The sequence below is a fragment of the Eschrichtius robustus genome, chromosome 8 (assembly GCF_028021215.1).
Source record: "Eschrichtius robustus isolate mEscRob2 chromosome 8, mEscRob2.pri, whole genome shotgun sequence".
In the NCBI taxonomy this organism is placed as follows: Eukaryota; Metazoa; Chordata; class Mammalia; order Artiodactyla; family Eschrichtiidae; genus Eschrichtius; species Eschrichtius robustus.
Window position 1 is genome coordinate 85384217 of NC_090831.1, and position 20722 is coordinate 85404938.

Genomic DNA, 20722 nt, shown 5'->3' on the forward strand with positions numbered 1-20722 from the left:
TAGTATTTCTCAAAAAAAAAAAAAATGTATTTCTCCATTTTTAAAGTATGTTTTCACTTAAGCTGTAGGTGCCCACATTCATAGGATTTGCAAAGAGAATCCCAAGTTAGAATTCCTGCATTCTAGGAAATTGCAATGTAATGTGAAACGAAGCGCTCTAGTAGAAGGTGATAGAGAGCTGGGTGATAGCAGTAAGGAGAGTTGGGCTGAGATAGTCAGGAGGACATCAGTCTAGCAGGATTGCTGAGAATGGGCAGTCCATGTGGAGGCAGAGAATTTTGACACAGTTTTACGTTCTGTGGTTTGGAGACAAAAGAGGAGCAAGTTCGGAGTGGGAATGGAGACAGTAGCGTGAGCTCAAATGGGCCGCCAGAGCAGGGTTCCTCTTGAGACCATCCTGCCAGAGAAGACTGGCAGAGGAATTGGGAAATAGGAGAATGGGGTAAAGAAGTAGTGTTTCTCTTCACTTGTAGATTATTATCCTGTAGGCAAGGGGCTAATCCACATTGAGTAGAGAAATGAGACAAATGTGCCATAGGAATTTCAACCAGCAGTATTTTATAGGAGAAATTAGAGTGAAGAGTGCCTATATGGCTGAAAACCAGTTTTATTCAACAAAACCAAGTGGTGAGGGTTTTGATTCACATGGGAGTAAAAGATATGTGAGAGGACTAACAGAACTGAATCTTAAAAAAAAGGCTGTAGTCAGAAGTTGGGAAGAGAAGTTGTTTTGCTTTGCTGTGTGGGTTATGGTGGGAGGGGCATAAAATGGTGAGATTGAGGGACTAGACTAGCAGCCTCCCCACACCTGGTTGAAGCTTGAGTTTGGACCATCCTGTGACTGGCGGGGGCACAGCTGACAGGAGTGGGGAGGGAGGGAGGGCCCAAAGGAGAGCTTTGGGAGATGATTACCTCTGGGGTGCAAAGAATGAAGCAAAGCAGGTAAGTGAAGAATGGGATGCATAAGGGCCCCAGGGAAGTTTAAGTAAGTTCCAGTCTTAGTCCTAAAACCATTAGACTCAAGAAATATTTAAGCCTACCATTTCCACTTAAAGGTTGGGGTACTGTCACATCTTAACTCTTGGCTGTTATGACTTTGATTCACGCTCAGTGATTTGGAAGGGATTTTTAAAAACAAGGTGAATTTATGAGCAAATTTTTTGCCTTTGGTATGTTTAGTCCTTGTTTAGTCCAGAGCTAAACTTCAAAATAACCTTCTTAAAAGAGGTTGAGGTGGTCCCTTGGAGGTGAGGGGAATGAAGGAAAGGGGCTGGGAAACACTATTTTAATTGTGTGCGTGAAAAATCTTTGTACAAACAAATGTCTTTAAAGGCAGCAGTACCCCTTCTTCAAACACCATCTTACGCTGGATGAAGGTGCTGCTGCTCTGGTGCGGTGGAGGGTGTGCACACAGAGCTCTACCTGTTCCAGACCCGCCCTCTGTGGCCCAGAGCTCCTCTCAGGTTACCTGGATAAAACCTTAACACGGAACATCCTTTCTATTACAGGCATATTACCGAAGCATATACTCTGCAGGCAGCTACAGCCCTGTGGAAGTCCATTGCCCTTGCAGCCAGAAGCCCTGGAGTCAAAGCACTGCTCTGCCTCTTACCTTGTACCACTTAATAACATATGTTAGGCGGCTTCCTCTATAGAATAGAGATCGTACCCTGACTTTAACAGCGCAGTGGTGAGAACAAATTAAATAAGTGAACTTTTTTGTAAACGGTGCTCTATAACTTGCACGTATTGCGGGTGCTACTTGAAACCCTTCCACACTCACTGCATGACTTTGACTTCTTTCCCCAGTGGCATCCAAAGTCCTTTGGTTGGTGCATGGGCCAGAAATTCCCTGGCATGTTCATTGCCCGGGACATCTGGCATAGAGTTTTCTGGCTTAGTCTCACCTTCCTGAAAAAGGAAAGTGCGTAAGCTATGTGGCAAAAAAGCACCGGAACTCTCTCCCACTTGTTCGAGAACACAGCACTGCCAATACAGGGGACACGGCTTCGAGCCCTGGTCCAGGAAGATCCCACATGCAGCGGAGCAACTAAGCCCGTGCGCCACAACTACTGAGCCTGCGCTCTAGAGCTCGCGAGCCACAGCTACTGAGCCTGTGCAACAACTACTGAAGCCCGCGTGCCTAGAGCCCGTGCTCCGCAACAAGCCACCGCAATGAGAAGCCCACGCATCACAACCAAGAGTAGCCCCCGCTCGCTGCAACTAGAGAAAGCCCGCGCGGAGCAACGAAGACCCAACACAGCCAAAAATAAAAACAAACAAACAAACAAACAAACAAACAAAAGTACCAACAGGCAAACTACAAACTGGGGAAGTTATTGCAAAATGCATGATTAAGAGTAACCTATTAAGAATTCTTACAGATTAGTAAGAAAAAGAACGGTATCTCAATGGCAAAACCCTCATATAAGTAATTCACAAAATACTAATCAGTTCAAAATTAATTTTTAAATATTTAAACATACCAGGTTTTGCCTATCACAATGGCAAAGAGAGGAGAAAATAGAACATAGCCAATGTTGGTAAGTGTGTGAAGGGTACTATGAAAAACTACAACTGTATGTAGGTTGGCACAAACTTTTTGTTGGCAACATGACAGTATCTATCCTTTGACCTTACATATTTATGAATTTATTCTAAGAAAAATAAAAATGTATAAAGATTTAGTTAGACTACTGTGGCCAGTAATAAAGAATAGGCTAAATAAGTTATGGTAAACCCATTTAATAAAATACTATGCACACATTAATGTTGCCAGAATATTTGACATGGAAAGATTCTCCCCATTTAAATTCAAAAAAAAGTCTTATATGGAGGCTACAAAACAGTACATTCAGGAAGAGTAAGTTTTTGTAAAAATAAAATGTGTACTGAGTATATTAAGAAAGTCTAAGAGGATATACAGCAAAGTGATTAATATTTTCCTTTTTCCTTTATCTGCACTTCTACAATGTGCATATATTACCTGTGTATTTTGCTTGTTTGTTTTTAATTGGAGTTAATGGAACTTAAGTTCAGTAGAAAAATCGTCATTTCAAAGCATCAGAGTTTGAACTGAATTTTGTAAGTAATCATTTCAGGTTTTTTTAATGCACCTGTTCAAAATCAAAAGCTCATCATTTTGTTTGGAACAATTTTTCTTTGAGAATCAAATGGTCACCTAAATGAGGAAGCAAATAATCATAAAATTACAGGAAAGCAAGTGACAAAGTAACTACAACCACTGGCTATTGCAGTATAATAAATAAAATGACGGTTAACAAAAACACCTTTATTTTTGTCTTCAAAGAACAAACTGTTCTTCTTTTTCCAACATAATCATGATTAACTTACAAAAACAGGCATTTACAATGCATCTTCAAAGCATTTCCCTTTAACGGAAAACTTGGCTTCACAGAATACAAACGTTAAAAAGTTTTTAAAAAAAATTCTATTTTGTTGTCATTATAAGACAAAACAGAATCTAGCGTAAGTCAAGGAAATCCATTCATACTTCAGGTCCTTCTCCTCCAGGAACCAGCTGCAAAGGAGGAAAAAGTTTAATATTTAGTTTAGTACTACATAATCTAAAAACCCCTACTGAGAGCTCCTCATTGATCGGAGTCACGCCTCTTTGCCCCTCCCCCATATTTCCATTTTCTCCATGTCACTGCTGTTTACAATTCCAACATCATCAATTAATACATAGTGTCTCAACAATGATTCTTGGCAAAATAAATGATTAAAAAGCACAAGCAAACTAATCTTAGGCCTAATGTCATCTTCAACAGTTTGGCCATAGAGCCCTGACCACCAGAGCACCCCTTTCCCATCTTAAGCACCACTGGACCATGAGCATTTAGTCAAGCAAGTTAGTTCTGTAATCCCTGCCCCACAAAAATGGCTTAACATCTAAATAAAATAGCTTTACTGTGTCTTACCATTGTTATGTTATTTCCATTTAGCAAAATTTGATCTAATTTAGTAATTCTTCTTCCTTCTGGTGTGATTTCACTAAACAAATAGATTAAAGGTTAATTATATATAAATGAACATGAGGTCAGGCAATTGTATCAACACTTCAGAGACAAAGTGGGTGATGTAAATTCTTCCCCAAAGGCAACAGAGTGGACTGACTGGCCTAAGATCCACATCCACTAGGGCTGATCTTCATCTAAAAAGGTGAAACTTGCCAAGGAGATCAAATATGAAATAAAACGTTTACTATCCTCACTCTTTTTACTATTATTTACTACTGATTCCTATCCATTATACCAATCTGTAATTAATTCAAATCTGAAAGCAGAGCTACTGGTCACCATCTTTATAATTAATATAACTGAAGCATCATTTACATTTTCTATTATATATAAGTTGTAGAATAATTAATTTAAAGCATTAAATGCTCTTATTATCAGTTTCTTTATTTGATCTGAGCCCTAAGATCTCTGGCTGTTTTTAGTACCTTTTACCTTAAAGCTTTGTCTCTACTAATTTCCTAGCAATTTAGTGACAATTACATAAAGGTAATAATCCTCTAATCCAATTTTACTAACATGAGTAGGAAAAACTTCTATCTTTAGAGCAGTTCGAATAGGCAGTGTTCTCTGACTCAACAGATCATTTTACTGACTCAACAGTACTAAAACTGCCTTAAATTAAAAAGAGATTCCCCTGCCCAATTCCTTAATTTTTAACACTACTCACAACTCAGTGACATCTTCCAGTACCATATCTGAAATTTGGTGTTAAGAAAATAAATATACCAAGTTAAATTTACTCTGGCTTCTGCCTTTGTTCAGTTTTAATTATAACATTGACACAATGGCTCAAACTCAAAATGCTTGTGATTGGTAAGAATTTCATCTTCTTTCAGTACATGCACCTCTTAAAACACCATCACAATTTCCATGAGAATAAATTAATTTTTATTATAATAATCTGTAAGTACTGATTGTCTACAGTTTTTTTAAAATACTGAAAAAAAAAACCATACTACCAACTTTTAAAAGGATACTGACAAAGTCATCAAATCCCAGAAGTGTGCCAACAATCTCCTTATCACTCTTCATCACAATGTGAATCCTTGATCCTATACACTTGTCCACAAGCTCTATGGATTTTTTTTAACAAAAAAAAGGGGGGGGGAAGAGGAGAGAAAAGATTATTTTGCCCATTCGTTACTTCAACAAATATGTGAGTGCCTACTGGCACTTATTACTTGCATATGGTGAAAGATAAACCAAGAAAAGTATTCACTCGAAAACTTTAGGTCTTACACTACATGTCTCTGTTCATCATTCTATGAACAGGAAAGTTTTCCCTGTTCTCCACTTACCCCTCCTTTGTAACAATTTATCATGGTTGTGGCTTAATATTATTTTAGGTTACCTTATTGACAATATGAACCCCACCCCCGCCCCCCAGACTCTAAGGTCCATGAGAGCAGAGACGGTGGTTGTTTTTACTCATCAGTGTATCCCCAATGGACACTGCCTGGCATACACTGATCATTCAAAAAGAGTTTGTTCCATGACACTTGACAATCACGGCCACATCCACTAGCTCAATCACCCTTCAGATACAAAATATTAAAAGAGAGGCCTGTCTTCAGCAGAGATCCCTTCTTGTCACTACGTCTCCCCCACCCCCCAAAAGTCTATCCTCTGTAGTCTGACAGCAGCTTGAACATCTCTTCAGCAGGCTTAGAGTTATTTGGTACGATGTTTATTTGCCCGGTATCCTGTCTCCTATACTGGTTTGTATGCTATCTGAAGGCAACGGCCGTGATTTTAGTTTGTTCAACAGTGCCCAATCATGGTGTCCAGTGCACAGAGGCGCGATAACTGTTGAATAAATGAACGGCAATAAGAGCTAGTTTCCAGAGTCCTCTTTTAAGGCGCAGTCCAGATCCTGGTGCCTCTCTCAACAACTGGCCAGACAGGCAACAGGGCCTAATCTGGGGATTTTAAACGCTAGATTGAAGAACGGTACTGCTATCCACTACTGAAAGGCGAGCTCACAACAAAGAAGGCCGACGACTTATTCACTAAGCGTGAACCTCTTCCGGTGACAGTTTGGTCTGGGGAGTCAAAAGTCCCTGCCTCGAGAAAACCCCACCACGCCGAAGAGACGTGGGCGGCCTGAGGCCGCAGAGACTTGGAACCTAGAGGAGAGCCGCGGAGAAAGAAAGCAATTGGTCATATACATTTTTCTAACACTCAGCCAGGGGCTGCGCTGCCCCTCGGGCCCCGACCCTAATCTTCAGCTCCCCGCCCCGGCACCCCAACACGACAACGGTTACCTAGAGGGAGAAGCTGCGACGGGTTGGTAGTAGCGTTAGCCGCCATGGCTACGCCGGAAGTGGTCTGCGTCTCTTGAAGTTGGGAAGGCGAGATTTAAAGAGCGCGCTTCCGCTTTTTCCGGCAGCCTGGACAGGCTCGACCAATCTGAGGCCGAGAGTGCGATCGGGGTGGTCCATGGGGATCGCTCCCCGGCAGGGAGATCCTGGGAAATATTTCCGTTCACTGAATGTTCTGCGGTCTCGACAGACACTCATTTTCCTCTCCAAATTTCCAAGAGACTTTAAAGCTATCCCGCCTTGTAAATAAATTATTCCTCTAACCCGGAAGACTTTGCCAAACGGAAACCTTTGAGTCTTTTTATCTTCCCCAAGTTGTATCTCATTTCAACCCAGGATCTTTCTTCAGACCAGTATAAATAAATTTGATTTTCCCGCCACCGATTCGTTGTGTTGTAATTTTCGTAAATTTTTGTTGTTGTTGTTCTTGTTTTTGTTTCTTTTAAGGAATCTACCGCTTCTTTTAAAAGTTCGGCGGATTGAAAACCCACAGCAAGGGACTTCCCTGGTGGTCCAGTGGTTAGGACTCTGTGCTTCCATGGCAGGGATATCGGTTCGATCCCTGGTCAGGGAATTAAGATCCCGCCTGCCGCATGGTGTGCCCAAAAATAAATAAGTAAATAAATAAAACCCACAACTAGCATCTTTAAAAAACTTTTCTGGGCGAGGGGGAGATTTTAAATATGTTTCCTATTTTCTACTATCGTTCTTAAATCATGTTATATCCAGGAGTCTACTTTAGACTTTTTGTATTCACTATTTCTTCTACAAACACATTGTCCAACAGGCAACCACCAGATGTCACTCTATGTTAATGACATCACATTTAGGAAACCTTGATGCTTTTACACTTCTTTTTTGAAAAGAGAAAGCAAACAAATTTTCTGCCTTAGTCTATTTTATGTTTGTATCTGAGGAACTTAAAACTAAAGAGCCTAAGCAGGAGAGGCCAGAAAGAACATCCTTCATTCACACAACAAATGGTTGTAAAGCACCCATCATTCATTCATTGAACAAATACTTTAGTTGCACACTGTCTGGCATTTTGCTGAGTATAAAACAGTGTAAAGAACAGAACTACAACGTCTTCTGTTCTTATAGGAGCCAGAGGATAAATAGGGGAGAAAGACAATTAACAAACATTATGTGGAAGGCATATGAAATTTAATACATAAAGCAAAAAGTCCTCTTTTAGCTTCAGGGATCCTAGAGAAGTAGGTATGATTTAAGGCAAACATCAGTGATGAGGTTCAGAAGCCCTTACAGGTGGGCCTTTGAGTTCAAAGCCCCCTAGGCTTCAGCCTCCTTCTAAATACTAAGCCAATCCTGGCTTTTTTGCATTTCATAAATATTGAGTACCTAGTATGTATCAGGAAACATACAAATACACTTACTCCTAATCTTTATTCTTTTAATAGAGATAGAGTAGGATAATTAAATAGTTAGTTTATAAATCCCACTAGGGGATTAAAGAGAGAAAGAGAATTTTAAGGGAGTTTGGGAGACTGTTGTAAACTAATGACCATTCAAGAAAACAATCCAGTTTAAAAGAAAAAAAAATAATCCAGTAAAATAGGCTTCATTCAGCCTCCTTGACCTTCCCTGAGTTCCAAAGGGCAGATTCAAACAGTTTCTAATTAGGGAAGGGAGGGGATGCAGAAGTAAGGGGGGAGCAATCAAGAAACAATGGTGCAGCCTTGGGGCAGGATCCTGGTTCTTGCTCAAGGAACATACATAACAATATCTTTGAATTCTGCAGGAACTAAGGCCCCCACCCAGGTGGAGGATAGTAACTTCAGGTTGAGCGTAAGATTCCTAGAGCACCACCCTGTTACCTCACTACCAATCAATCAGCAGAAAGTCACACACCCTGCAGTCCTCACCCCAAATTTTGCCTATAAAATCTCCTTCCCCAAAACCATCAGGGAGTTTGGGGTTTGGGGGGGCATGAGCCACCCATTCTCCTTACTTGGCCCTACAATAACTCTTTCTCTGCTCCAAACTCCAACGTTTTGGTCTGTTTGGCCTCACTGTGCATTGGGCACACAAACTTGTGTTCGGTAACATTCTCTTATAATTATCTACCCAGGGGGTAACACACATCCCACCCCACCCCATTCCTGCAAAAGACTGTGGGTTCCTCAAAGTCAAGAATTTTGGGAAGCAGCATAATGATTAAATCCATTAGTTCTGAAGTTAAATTACTTTGATTCAAACCTCATCACCACCACAATTCCTTCTAGTTATTTGACCTATTCAAACTTTGCAAGTCCCATGTTACCCATTGGAAAGAACAGAATAATAGTGTCTACTTACAGGACTGTTGTGAAGATTAAATGAGATAATCCATGAAAAGTAGCTAGCAGAGGACTCATTAAATATGAGCTATTATTACTTATCTTTGTTTCCTAATATTTAATATGATGGTTTGTGTTACAAAAGCTAGCATTGCTAGCTAGCTAGTTTCACATTTATCTTACTTTTAAAGACATAAGCCATTTTAAGGCAGCAATTTTGTTACCGGAAAACTGGGTTTGCCTCTTGGTGGGTGTCCAGCTGAAAGACACAACCAAGCCAAAGATCCAGAGAAGGCAGGATTTCTTACTTGCAGCAAGTAAGGAGAACACGAGGGATCTTTCCCAAAACAGTGTCTCCCTGAACAGGAAAATTGGGGAAGTTTTAAGCTAAGGGTACATGCATATTCATGAGGGGGCTTGAGCAGAAAATTCAGCACAGAATTGGGGCAAAGGTTGACAGAGTCAAAGTTTTTGTTGGTTGAAGGCAGGAGGGTCACAAAAGGTCAACATCAAACCTCAGGTTATGGTTGAGCAAAACAGCTCAAGAAAGTGCTTCAGGCTAATCTTTATCGTTGAAACAGAACTGGCAGTCTTTATGACAGATTTATTATCTTTGCTATTGTTACTTCTCTTGTCTGATAACATCTTTTGTTCCATTAAGATCATTATTACTGACACCTGTTCAAGGGCAAGCATTGTGGCCAGGCTTAAGATCACAGAATCCCTTAAGCCTAAAATGGCTTCTCTTATATCAAAAAGCTATATCTGGTTCTTTTCCTCCAGGCACCCCCTACCCTCTCTGCTTACAATTTTTTCCTTTCCTTTCCTTTCCCTTCCTTTCCCTTCCCTTCCCTTCCCTTCCCTTTCCCTTTCTTTCTTTCTTCCTTCCTTCCTTCCTTTCTTTCTTTCTTTCCTTTCTTTCTTTCCTTCCTTCCTTTCCTTCCTTCCTTCCTTTCTTTTTCTTTCTTTCTTTCTTTCTTTCTTTCTTTCTTTCTTTCTTTCTTTCTTTCTTTCTTTCTCTTTCTTTCTTTCGTGTGTGTGTGTCTGAGTGTGTGTGTGTGTGTGTGTGTATGTACTGTTCCTACCACAGTTCCAAGCGTACTGTATGGTCTAATGTTCTTTAAGTTGATTCTCATTCTATTTCATTCATATCCATCAAAAACCTCCTTAATCTTCACATGATTCTAAAGACAAAGTAATGCCAAATTTGTTGTGAAGCCCTTTTCTTTTCCTGTTTGTTTGTTTGTTTGTTTTCCTATCTCTATTCTTGTTTCATTTTCACCATACCATAATATGAGTAGGGACCAAATTCAAGGCATTGTTGCTACTTGATAGAGTTTAAAATTCAGAAAAATATGCTTTAAGAAAGTCAATACTTTGTATTCCATTACAGAAACCAAATTAACATAAGCAATATTCAATACTATTGATGACGAATAAAGAAAGTCTCTTTATACTCTGAAAAAGGAGATACAATTTGTTTACAGAGTAGAGTTAATGGGGATTGCAGGAAGAGAGTGGTTTTATTTTATTGAGTACTTTCCTGAGGCAAGAGACAAAAAGAAATATGCAATTCCAGATGGAGAGTTCATTTTTAATGAATTTGAAAACATGTCACAGCTCTATGTCTCCAGGGTTTTTCTCCCATTAGCTTTTACTTACAGAGCAGATATAAAATAGAATTTATAATTCACCATAAAATATATATAATTAAAAGAAGCTCTTCAATGTATTGTTATGTTCAGGGAGAGGAGTCTGGGGGAGAATGGATACATGTATATGTATGGCTGAGTCACTTGGCTGTGCACCTGAAACTATCACAACATTGTTCATTGGCTATACTCCAATATAAAATTAAAAGTTTAAAAAAATAAAAACAAAACAAAATAATGTTCAGGAAGTATTCCATTATCTCAAATTGTTATTTCCAATCTTGTTCCTCACAATACTTCTTAAAATAAAGGAGAAATTTCTATTTTCCCCTCAATAGATATTTGTCCTTGTAGACAATATGTTGTTAATGAACTTATTTTATATTAATACAACTCATTATACAAGTCCTACAACCACTGTAGGACTTCCCTGGTGGACCAGTGGTTAAGAATCCGCCTGCCAATGCAGGGGACATGGGTTTGATCCCTGGTCCAGGAAGATCCCACAGGCCGCGGAGCAACTAAGCCCGTGTGCCACAACTACTGAGCCTGCGCTCTAGAGCCCATGTGCCACAACTACTGAAGCCTGTGCTCCTAGAGCCTGTGCTCCACAACAAGAGAAGCCACCACAATGAGAAGCCTGCGCACCGCAACGAAGAGTAGGCCCCGCTTGCTGCAACTAGAGAAAGCCCGCGCGCAGCAACAAAGACCCAACGCAGCCAAAAATAAATTAATTAATTTTAAAATATTAAAAAAAAAAACTACCGTAAAAGTTGTTTTTCTAAATTGTTAAATGGACCAGTCTGTATATTTAGAGATGGAAAGAATTCTGGAAATCCGCTTGTTTACTTTCTCTTCCAATTTTCCCTGTAAGCAGATGGAAGAAAACAGTAACATATTCTGTATACAGGCAATATTATAGTTTCACACACAGTTTTGAGCCAATGCCAAGAATTTTGTAATACAGAAAAGAAATAGTAGCAACATCTTGAAATTTTTCTACAGTATTTTTCTTAGCATTAAAACAGTTCAACTGAATCATAGAAAGTATATTCTAAGAAGAGTATACTGTTTTTCTCAGCCATACTTAGATTAGAATGAATGTCCTTAAATTTCAAGGCCAGAAGTGGAATCAGCTGCTAAGGTTGTCTAAACTAAGGGATGTGCAATTTGTAATGATAAACTTCACAGCTCGTTATTGTAATAATTGTGAATGTTATTTGAAGCAGGTACCTATCCTCAAACTGCCCTGGATAAGACTTGTTAAATCTATTAGTATTTCCATTACTCACTTTAAATTGACACAAAATGAGATTCAATTTTTTTTTAATTGAACTAGTACAATCAGCAAGGAAATAAAAAATCCTGGTGACAACAGACCCCATGCATTTTAGTACTCTGTGCTGACCAGAGTACTAAACCCAGAAAGATAGAATGATTTTTTTTTTTTAAATATCAGGACTAAAATAATAAATAAATAAATAAATAAATAAATAAATAAATAAATAAATAAATAAATAAAATAGCAGGACTAGAAGGATCATTTTACAGGTCTCCCTGTAAATTTACTTTCAAGGACATTCTGCATCAGGCCTTAAAACACTTCCAAACTCCTATACATAATATTTAAATAAGGAAAAAAACATAGAACGAAGCAAAAGAGAAACTCTGGGTAAGCAGGTAACTTAAAGGTTGAATACACAGATATACAGCCGCACCAATATGTCTCCGTGTTATCAAAATTTAAGAGTAAAGAGCAGAGAGGCTGTAGGCCAGAGAGGCGAAGGAAAGGAAGTGAAAGAACTGGATACTCCGAAAGTGAAGAGAAAAAAAAAAGGAAAGCTGAGGGAAGAGATGGGAAGGGGCGGAGATTTTAAGGGGGAAGAAACGAGGACAGAGGAGTAGGAAGCGGGATAAGATCTCACCTAGAGGGTGTGACCGGGGTACAGGTGTGCCAGGCGACCCCACCAGGCCCCGCCCCATCCCGGCGCCCCGCCCCCTCTCCAGGCCCCGCCAGGCCCCGCCCCATCAGGTGCCTCCCGATCCTGCCCAGTCCCGCCTTACCGGCGGCTGCCGCCGCATCAGGTGACAGCCCGGAAGCAGCGGAAGCGGATGAGGGAAGCTCGGCCGCGGCCCGAGGGGGCGGTGCAGAGCTGCAGGAGCCTCGGCCTCCTCCCCGCTCCCTGCGCGGCTCTCATGCGGCGCCCTCGCTGACACCTGAAATCCACTGCTCGCCGTCCTCCTGGGGATCACGGGGTTGCTCGGCTTGCCGCCCTCGGCGGTTTCAGTCGTCGTCGTGCGGGCCTGCGGCGGTCGCCCATGGAGAAGAACGGGCGGGGCGGCGATAGCGCCCCCCGGGGGCCCGTACTGCACATCGCGGTGGTCGGCTTTCATCACAAGAAGGGCTGCCAGGTGAGGAAGGGGCCTGTGCCCGCCCCCGGCCGTTCGGGCGTTCGCGCGCTGCCGGCACCCAAGCTGCTCCGCTCCGCTTAGACCTCCCTCTAGTGCCCTCGGCTTCGCCCCTGAACTTGATTCCTCTCTCCAGCTCCTCGCACTCACCCCACCTGAAGCCCACCCCCCCACGCTCCCTTTTTTCTCCTGCCCCTGAAAATTGTATCTTGAGCAGCGGAGGAGCTATGTGTCGGTATATTGGGGTTGGTAGGTATTTAGGTTCTTTGGTGGGGTGGGAGGAAGGAATCGAAGGTCGGCCCACTCTCTTCCCCATCCAGCTCTGCCTCCGCTGACTTTCTGGGTGTCCACCTATAATGGGATCCTTTAGAAAAATGCAGCACTTGGGCTGCGTTTTCGAGGTAATGAGCTCTGGGACTCCACACGCGTGAAGCACACGCGGCGCCGTGGGGAAATCAACTTCCTTTGTTTATCTGTGGAAGCCCTAGAACCCCTGTTAGGCTGGTGTACTGACTCCACCCCCCCCTTCCCATTCGGCCTTGGTTTTGCTGTTTAGTTTTGTCCAGATCTTGCCTTTTGGTGAGAGATCGACCTCTCCAGCTCAATTGCAGTGAGAGGACGTGTATTTCACCGAGCAAAGAAACGTGCAAATGTAAAGTCATTTTTAAGCTTCTTCACTGAAATGGTGAACGGGAACAATAGAACATTTGCAGTCTATGTATGGAAGGCAAGGGAACAAAGATAGAAACAGGATTATTTAATGAGAGCAAACGCTGGAAGGCAGTGATGTCATAATGTGCTAGTGAATGGTAAATTGAAATTCTTAAAGTACTAAAAATACTGATTGCTACCACTAGGTAATGTAACATTTTGTTTCTTGCGTTTCACAGAAAATGTAACATTTTAGAAGACTTTTATTGGCAAAATTTAAGTTCGTTAGAGGATGATAACAGAAAAGTGATGGAGTGGAAAGATAGTTGTGTTTGTACGTGTTTGTACGTGTTTTAAAGACTGTTTAACTTTAAAATATATCATATTCCTTGTCCCTCAGGTAAAAATGGCATAGAAAGATACCAAGGAGGAAGTGGTATTATTCAGTATAGTATTTAAAAAAATTCAAAGCAGCAGCAGTAGAATATAAGTTTTTAAAATGTGGCCCTCACAGCAGAAACTAACACAATGTTGTAAAGCAATTATACGCCAATAAAAATTAATTTTAAAAAATAAATTTAAAAAAATGTGGCCCCATATTTAGAGGTACGAAAATAGATATTTGAGATAATTGTACCATGGCATGTAAACACAGTGTTCATCATCAGATTTTTAATACTTTAAAACTTCACATCTTTGATGTTGTCTTTTATAACTTATCTTGGATATGGGCGAAGTAACTGAAACTTGGAGGAAGTAAAATGATCTTACTGAGGTCACGCTGGAGTTAGAATTGCCTGGGCACCATGTGTGTACATTCAGCTGAGCCCCGTGGCATTTAGGAGTCTTTTACAGTAAAGTAAGAACTGGGGCCCACTTCACAACCAAACTGAATGGAACTTTTAGTGACAAAACAGAAGGAAATTTGGTAGGAAATAGAATAAAATCTTTTAATCGTTGCTGTCATCTAAAGTCAAGATTAATTATTATGTGTTCTACGTGTTTTATTGGTAAAAGTAGTATAATTGATGTTTCCAAAAGGAAAAATGATTTATCTTATGGAAAAAAAATGTAATGCTGCTTAGGGATTAAAGAGTACTGAACAACAGATTGTAAGATGAAGCAGAACTCTGGGGTGAAATAGCACCCTGGGTATGCCCTTTCTCTGGATTTGTTCTGGCTTTTGGTTTCAGCATTGAGATTGTTTTTTTTTTTTTTTTTTGACCGTGCTGCATGGCTTGCAGGATCTTAATTCCCCAACCAGGGTTTGAACCCAGGCCCTGGCAGTGAAAGTCCTAACCACTGGACCACCAGGGAATTCCCGGTGACTGGTTTTGTAAAATGGACATTGTGCTGGGTGGGAGTCAGAAGACCTGGATGATGTCCTGGCTTCACAGCTTTATGACCTCCAGCAAGTCCAAATTGCTTAATTTTTTCTGTACCTCATTTTCCTCTACCAGATTTTGTCATGAGAATTTTAGACCTGGCAGGGATCCTTAGAGGTCATCTACTCTACCTCCCTTAAATTTACAGATGAGTAAACTGAAACCCAGAAAGGTTAAGTGACTTAAACATAGTTACACAGCTAGTTAGTGGTAAAAGCAGATTTTATTCAGAAAAGCAATTGCAACATTGAAAAAGAGACCTCGGTATAGAGCTGAACTTGATTCCGAAAATAACAAGGAAAAGTGAGAATTTATAGCCAGGAAGTAGAGTGGGGGCCAGTGGATGGAAAATTAGTACCTCAGGGGTAACAGGGGTTTCTAGCTAAACCGGTCTAACAGGATTCTTGCTAAAATTGGACAATGCAGAGATGAACCCAGAAGCCCAGAAGTCAGGGCCTAATTGAGAAGAGAGTTCAGAGGAGCCTGACTAAAGTTTGGTTAAGGAGAGCCTCTTTGTCAGCACTAACATTAAAGCCCAGCTGTCCCTGGTCTTTATAACTGCATCTCTTTTAGTAGCACTTTAGGTTGTAGGCTTTTAGTAGAGTGGAAAAAATACATGCCTTTTATATATATTTTTGTAATCCACAAGGTGCTTCAGGGAGACTAAGGCAATTATTTTTGAATACATACACTTGTTGAGTGTCTGCTCACCTGGGTTGTTGATAGAACTGAAGAGAACGCAGAGGGTTCTGCCACAATGCGATGAAAGATGATTTGGCTGTGCCTGGTCTTAGTTGTGGCACACGGGATCTTTGTTGCCGTGTGTAGGATCTAGTTCCCTGACCAGGGATCGAACCCGGGCCCCCTGCATTGGGAGCGCAGAGTCTTAACCACTGGACCACCAGGGAAGTCCCAGGGTTATTTTCTTATTGCTGGCTGAAAGCAGGTTTTGAAAATTATACTTACCTCACTTCGCACTCCCAAGGCAGGGGGCCCAGGTTCGATCCCTGGTCGGAGAGCAAGATCCCACGTGCATGCCGCAACGAAGATCCAGCGTGCTGCAACTCAGACCATTCCCAGCCTAAATAAATACATATGTACATACATACATAAATCAATATTTAAAATTATAATTACATCTCATAGCAGAAAATGAAGAGCTTAGAACCTGTTTTTGCAAATCAAACAAGAATTTGTTAGAATTTGTCAAAGTCAAAATGTAGGTGATTTTTAGATTGAACTAGTGTGTGTTCTGTAGCTTTTGCAAGAGTCAAACACTTACAATTTTTTTTAAATTTAATTAATTTATTTATTTATTTATTTATGGCTGTGTTGGGTCCTCGTTTCTGTGCGAGGGCTTTCTCTAGTTGTGGCAAGCGGGGGCCACTCTTCATCGCGGTGCAGGGGCCTCTCACTATCACGGCCTCTCTTGTTTGCGGAGCACAGGCTCCAGACGCGCAGGCTCAAGAGTTGTGGCTCACGGGCCCAATTGCTCCGCGGCATGTGGGATCTTCCCAGACCAGGGCTCGAACCCGTGTCCCCTGCATTGGCAGGCAGATTCTCAACCACTGCGCCACCAGGGAAGCCCCAAACACTTATAATTTTAATAGAACTATTACTATTTCTCAGAGAAACATTTTGGCTTACTAGTAATCTGGTTTCTGTTACTCCTCTAATGGAGGTTAGCTGGAGAGATGACACTGATTTCTGGACTCTAAAGAGAGTTAAGGTTGGTGAGTTGATAATCTGAAAAACCTTTGGAACCCTCTGTGGTGGTAGTCAGGTTGTGTCAGGGGGCTGCTAACATAACCACTCCACTCAGCCAACAGAGCGAATGAATGAAAGGCTCTCACACTGAGTTGATTGGTAAAATTGACACGTCATTGCAGTTGAAAAACAAACTTTTGCTGGAGACGTAATTTGTATAAATTCATGGAAGTTCATCCAGCTGGAATAGGATGTTCGATTGATGTATACTAGTACAGGAAAAGATGGGAAAATAGTTTGTTCATCTACATTTCTCATTTTTGGTTGCCCTACTTTCTCCCTTTTTTGTCTTAGTTTTTATAAAATATCAAAGTGTACAAAAAATGCCGATATATGTCATATTAGTTCTTAAAGGATGTTCTTCACTTCTGCAAATGATTTTGGATGACCTACAACTCTTTTTTTTTTAATTTTTATTGGAGTATAGTTGATTTACAATGTTGTGTTAGTTTCAGGTGTACAGCAAAGTGAATCAGTTATACATTTACGTATATCCACTCTTTTTTAGATTCTTTTCCCATATAGGCCATTACAGAGTATTGAGTACAGTTCCCCGTGCTATACAGTAGGTCCTCTATTTTTTATATAGTATTGTGTATATGTCAATCCCAGTCTCCCAATCTATCCACCCCCCCCCCCCCCCGCCCCACGCTTTCCCCCCTGGTAACTAAGTTTGTTTTCTACATCTGTGACTATTTCTGTTTTGTAAATAAGTTCATTTGTACCATTTTTTTTAGATTCCACATATAGCGATATCATATGGTATTTGTCTTTGACTTACTTCACTCAGTATGACAACCTCTAGGTCCATCCATGTTGCTGTAAGTGGGATTATTTTGTCCTTTTTTATGGCTGAGTAATATTCCATTGTATATATGTGCCACATCTTCTTTAGCCATTCCTCTGTTGATAGACATTTAGGTTGCTTCCATGTCCTGGCTATTGTACATAGTGCTGAAATGGACATTGTGGTGCATGTGTCCAACTCTGCTTTCTTAACCCTTCAAAATCCAAATATATTTGATGTTCTGTAAAGTACATGCATTAAGTCTTAGGCAGAAGGACTGTTCTAGAGACTGCCGTTCTTTGTTAATCAGTAGTGTATCAGGTGTTTCAGACTTTCTAATTATGTAAGATTTCCCTCAGGATGGATTAATCAGCTACCTTCTCCACCGTTAAGATTTTACTTCCAGGTGTAAAGGATTAAAAGTACATGGCTCATTGAATTGTAACTGACTTCGGATTGTTTTAGGTGGTTTGAGGGTGCTTTGTTAGACTGCTCTTCCAAGTACTCAAAATGCAGCAGGTCATGTTGATCACCAGTTCATTCCACACACTGAGATTATTCATAGAGAAGATTCCCATACTTGGTTGTAATTTGTAATATTTAGATTCAAGTGAGCCGAAGTAAAACCTTTGCTTAAAAAAGTAATTCCTGGGATTTCCCTGGTGGCGCAGTGGTTAAGAATCCGCCTGCCAGTGCAGGGGACACGGGTTCGAGCCCTGGTCGAGGAAGATCCCACATGCCATGGAGCAACTAAGCCTGTGTGCCACAACTACTGAGCCTGCACCCTAGAGCCCGGGAGCCACAACTACTCAGCCCACACGCCACAACTACTGTACCCCGTGCTCCTAGAGCCTGTGATCCACAACAAGAGAAGCCACCACAATGAGAAGACCACGCACCACAACGAAGAGTAGCCCCCGCTCACCACAACTAGAGAAAGCCCGTGTGCAGCAACGAAGACCCAACACAGCCAAAAATAAATACATTAAAAATAAATTGATGTGTAAAAGATTGCTAGGGTAGAGTTCATTAAAACAAATTGATTTTTTTTGGCTGTGCCGGGTCTTAGTTGTGGCATGCGGACTCCTTAGTTGCGGCCTGCGAACTCTTAGCTGCGGCATGCGTGTGGGATCTAGTTCCCCGACCAGGGATCGAACCTGGGCCCCCTGTATTGGGAACCCCCTGGACCACCAGGGAAGTCCCTAAAACAAATTGATTTAAATCATTTGTTAGGAAGTTTCTAATTTTTTTTCCTGCAAGAAAATAATTTTTGTAGCTTTGATAATCATCTTTGTATATATTCTCAATAGCCTAGAGATAAATAATGTTCTATTTATATCATCTCATCCAGAAGACCAGTCTTCATCATTCCACCCTATGTTTTTTATAAATCCTCTTCCTAGCTCTCCTGTATTAGAGGAACTTTATATACAATATTCCTAATATCCCTTTGTAATTTCAGCTCTGCCAACTTTGTAAGAGACTAAATGAGGAAGAGTGCCATTTCTTTTCTAATACTGAATTGTTGAGAAATTTGCGAGGGAAAATATAACTCAGAGAAGATGTGTCTTCTACGTCCGAAGTTTCATTTAAATTGAAAAACATCATGACAGAGCCTTGGTGCCTAAAATGTTTTGACTGTTAAGAAAACAAGTACCCCGTGCTTCTGATAAAGGAGGTAAAATCCCTGAGGTACTTAGGAAGGGAGCGGAGAGGTGGAGCAGTTGCTTCAGAATTTCAGGAAGCCCTCTCCTTCCCTTAGTAAGCCCTGTTGTAGCCATATCTGTGGGGTCCAAGGATGTGTTTAATTTGTGTGCTGTTTAGCATTGTGGCTTTTATGGTTCTCTTAACAGTAGAGTGGATTGTTAGACAGTGAACAAAGGGTACTTTTGAAGTAATCAAAGTCCACACCAAGACACTATGTTAATTGTTTTGTTTTTGTAGTTTTTCATTGTTGTTTTTTCAGTCTTTTGCTTCTGAAGACAAAGTAGATGGAATCTGATTAGAGCACCCCAATTTGACTTGTGAACTGTGGAAAGGGGTTGTAATTTTTACCATTCCTGGAGGATAAACATACGTCAAGGGACTTACCTGGTGGCGCAGAGGTTGGGAGTCTGCCTGACAATGCAGGGGACACGGGTTCGAGCCCTGGTCCAGGAAGATCCCACATGCCTCAGAGCAACTAAGCCCGTGAGCCACAACTACTGAAGTCCATGCACCTAGAGCACGCGCACAGCAACGAAGACCCAAAGCAGCCAAAAATTTAAAAAAATATATATATATGTCACCATTTCTTACATAGTTCATTTAGCATTAAGAAAAATTGCCTTTTATTCCTTGTGATTAGAGCATCTTTATTCAGCTTTCCCTTGTTAGCAATCAGCCATTGTCTTCTTTTTCCCTCCTCTTATCTTTTGTAGTTAAGTATGTAAATTATTACTACTAATTGAGATCAAAATAGATTTTGCCATATGAGTGTTGGTTGACATAGAAAGAGAGCTACTTAAAATTTGTGTGAGTTAATCATAGGGGAACATTTGATGTATCTGTTATATATTGTCTGTGCTAATGCCCTCCCAGATACCATCTTTGCTCCCTAAATTTAACTTAGATTTGGGGCTGTGAACTTTCACTGTAAAATAGTAACCTTACTGGATGATAATCATTCTAAATGTTGCTTATCTCTGAAGGTTTACTTTGGTTTTTGTCAGTGATTTTTCACATATACTGAGGGCTACCCTGCACAGTATGCAGACCCTGCACAGCACAGCTGCAGGGAGAGCCCTTCTTGTAAACTGCAGTGTTGGTGGTTTCCCCTACAGTTGGACAGTGAGGCAGCCTACTATACCTACCTTTACTTTCTGTGGTACTGCTTAGTTTTATTGGCAGTATTGTTTAAATTGCATTTTGATTCAACTGAGTATTACGTGAGACTCTCAGGTAACCTCCAAGAGAATTCCTCTTAAGCCTATATGCCATGAATTGTGTGTCTGTCTGGATTATTTTGGACACATTGAAAAGGGGCATATAGAGTGTTGAGTCTGTATTCAAAATATGAAGAATGTACAAGTTAAGGTTTATAAATCCCATTATTTTGGAGATACCAGATTCATTGTTATTTTGTTTTTCCCCACACACTGACCGGATATCCTACAATTCAGTTCTATTCTACGCTACGTGTCTACCCCTCAGGTTCTAAAATTTCCTAGAACAACTCGTAAAACTCAGGAAAACACTGCTTACCTTTACTGGTTTATTAAAGGCTACTACTCTGGAATAGCCAAATGGAAGAGATGCATAGGACAAAAAGTAGGTGGGAAGGGACATGGGACTTCCATGCCGTCCCTGGGCACAGCATCCTCCCAGCACCTCAGTGTCTTTACCAACTGGGAAGCTCCCTGAACCTCATCATT

The 20722-nt window shown here is 40.9% G+C and overlaps 2 protein-coding genes across 6 annotated transcripts in view; one reads left to right on the forward strand and one right to left on the reverse strand.

Moving 5' to 3' along the window:
* Positions 1-3277: 3277 nt before the first annotated feature.
* Positions 3278-12456, reverse strand: LSM5 (LSM5 homolog, U6 small nuclear RNA and mRNA degradation associated). 3 transcript variants are annotated; one of them, XM_068549285.1, is made up of 6 exons: positions 12375-12456; positions 11076-11177; positions 5018-5113; positions 4708-4735; positions 3942-4014; positions 3278-3541 (listed from the first exon to the last, which is right to left on the reverse strand). In XM_068549285.1, the coding sequence occupies exons 3-6, from the start codon at positions 5070-5072 to the stop codon at positions 3509-3511; spliced, it is 189 nt and encodes a 62-aa protein (XP_068405386.1). In that variant the 5' UTR covers positions 5073-5113; positions 11076-11177; positions 12375-12456; the 3' UTR covers positions 3278-3508. The 3 variants fall into 3 exon arrangements, with proteins under 3 accessions (XP_068405386.1, XP_068405385.1, XP_068405384.1); XM_068549284.1 differs by lacking the exon at positions 12375-12456 and adding an exon at positions 12236-12262; XM_068549283.1 differs by lacking the exons at positions 11076-11177; positions 12375-12456 and adding an exon at positions 6305-6377.
* A 96-nt stretch (positions 12457-12552) lies between these two features.
* AVL9 (AVL9 cell migration associated) overlaps positions 12553-20722 on the forward strand; it is an 86052-nt gene continuing 77882 nt past the window's right edge. For 2 of the 3 annotated variants that reach the window (XR_011074700.1, XR_011074701.1), the window contains exon 1: positions 12553-12722. Coding sequence is in view for 1 of the 3 variants with exons in the window: in XM_068549265.1 (XP_068405366.1) it covers positions 12630-12722 (93 nt within the window). In the remaining 2 variants the exon portion in view is untranslated. The remainder of the gene's footprint in view (positions 12723-20722) is intronic. The other variant, XM_068549265.1, reaches the window with a different exon arrangement.

Coding starts and splice junctions, on each gene's coding strand:
- LSM5 (XM_068549283.1), bottom strand. CDS start 6,350: ATGGCGGCTAACGCTACTACCAACCCGTCGCAGCTTCTCCCTCTAG. Junction 5,114..6,304: donor GTCGCAGCTTCTCCCTCTAG/GTAACCGTTGTC, acceptor AAAAATCCATAG/AGCTTGTGGACAAGTGTATA. Junction 4,015..4,707: donor CTGGAAGATGTCACTGAGTT/GTGAGTAGTGTT, acceptor CTATTTGTTTAG/TGAAATCACACCAGAAGGAA.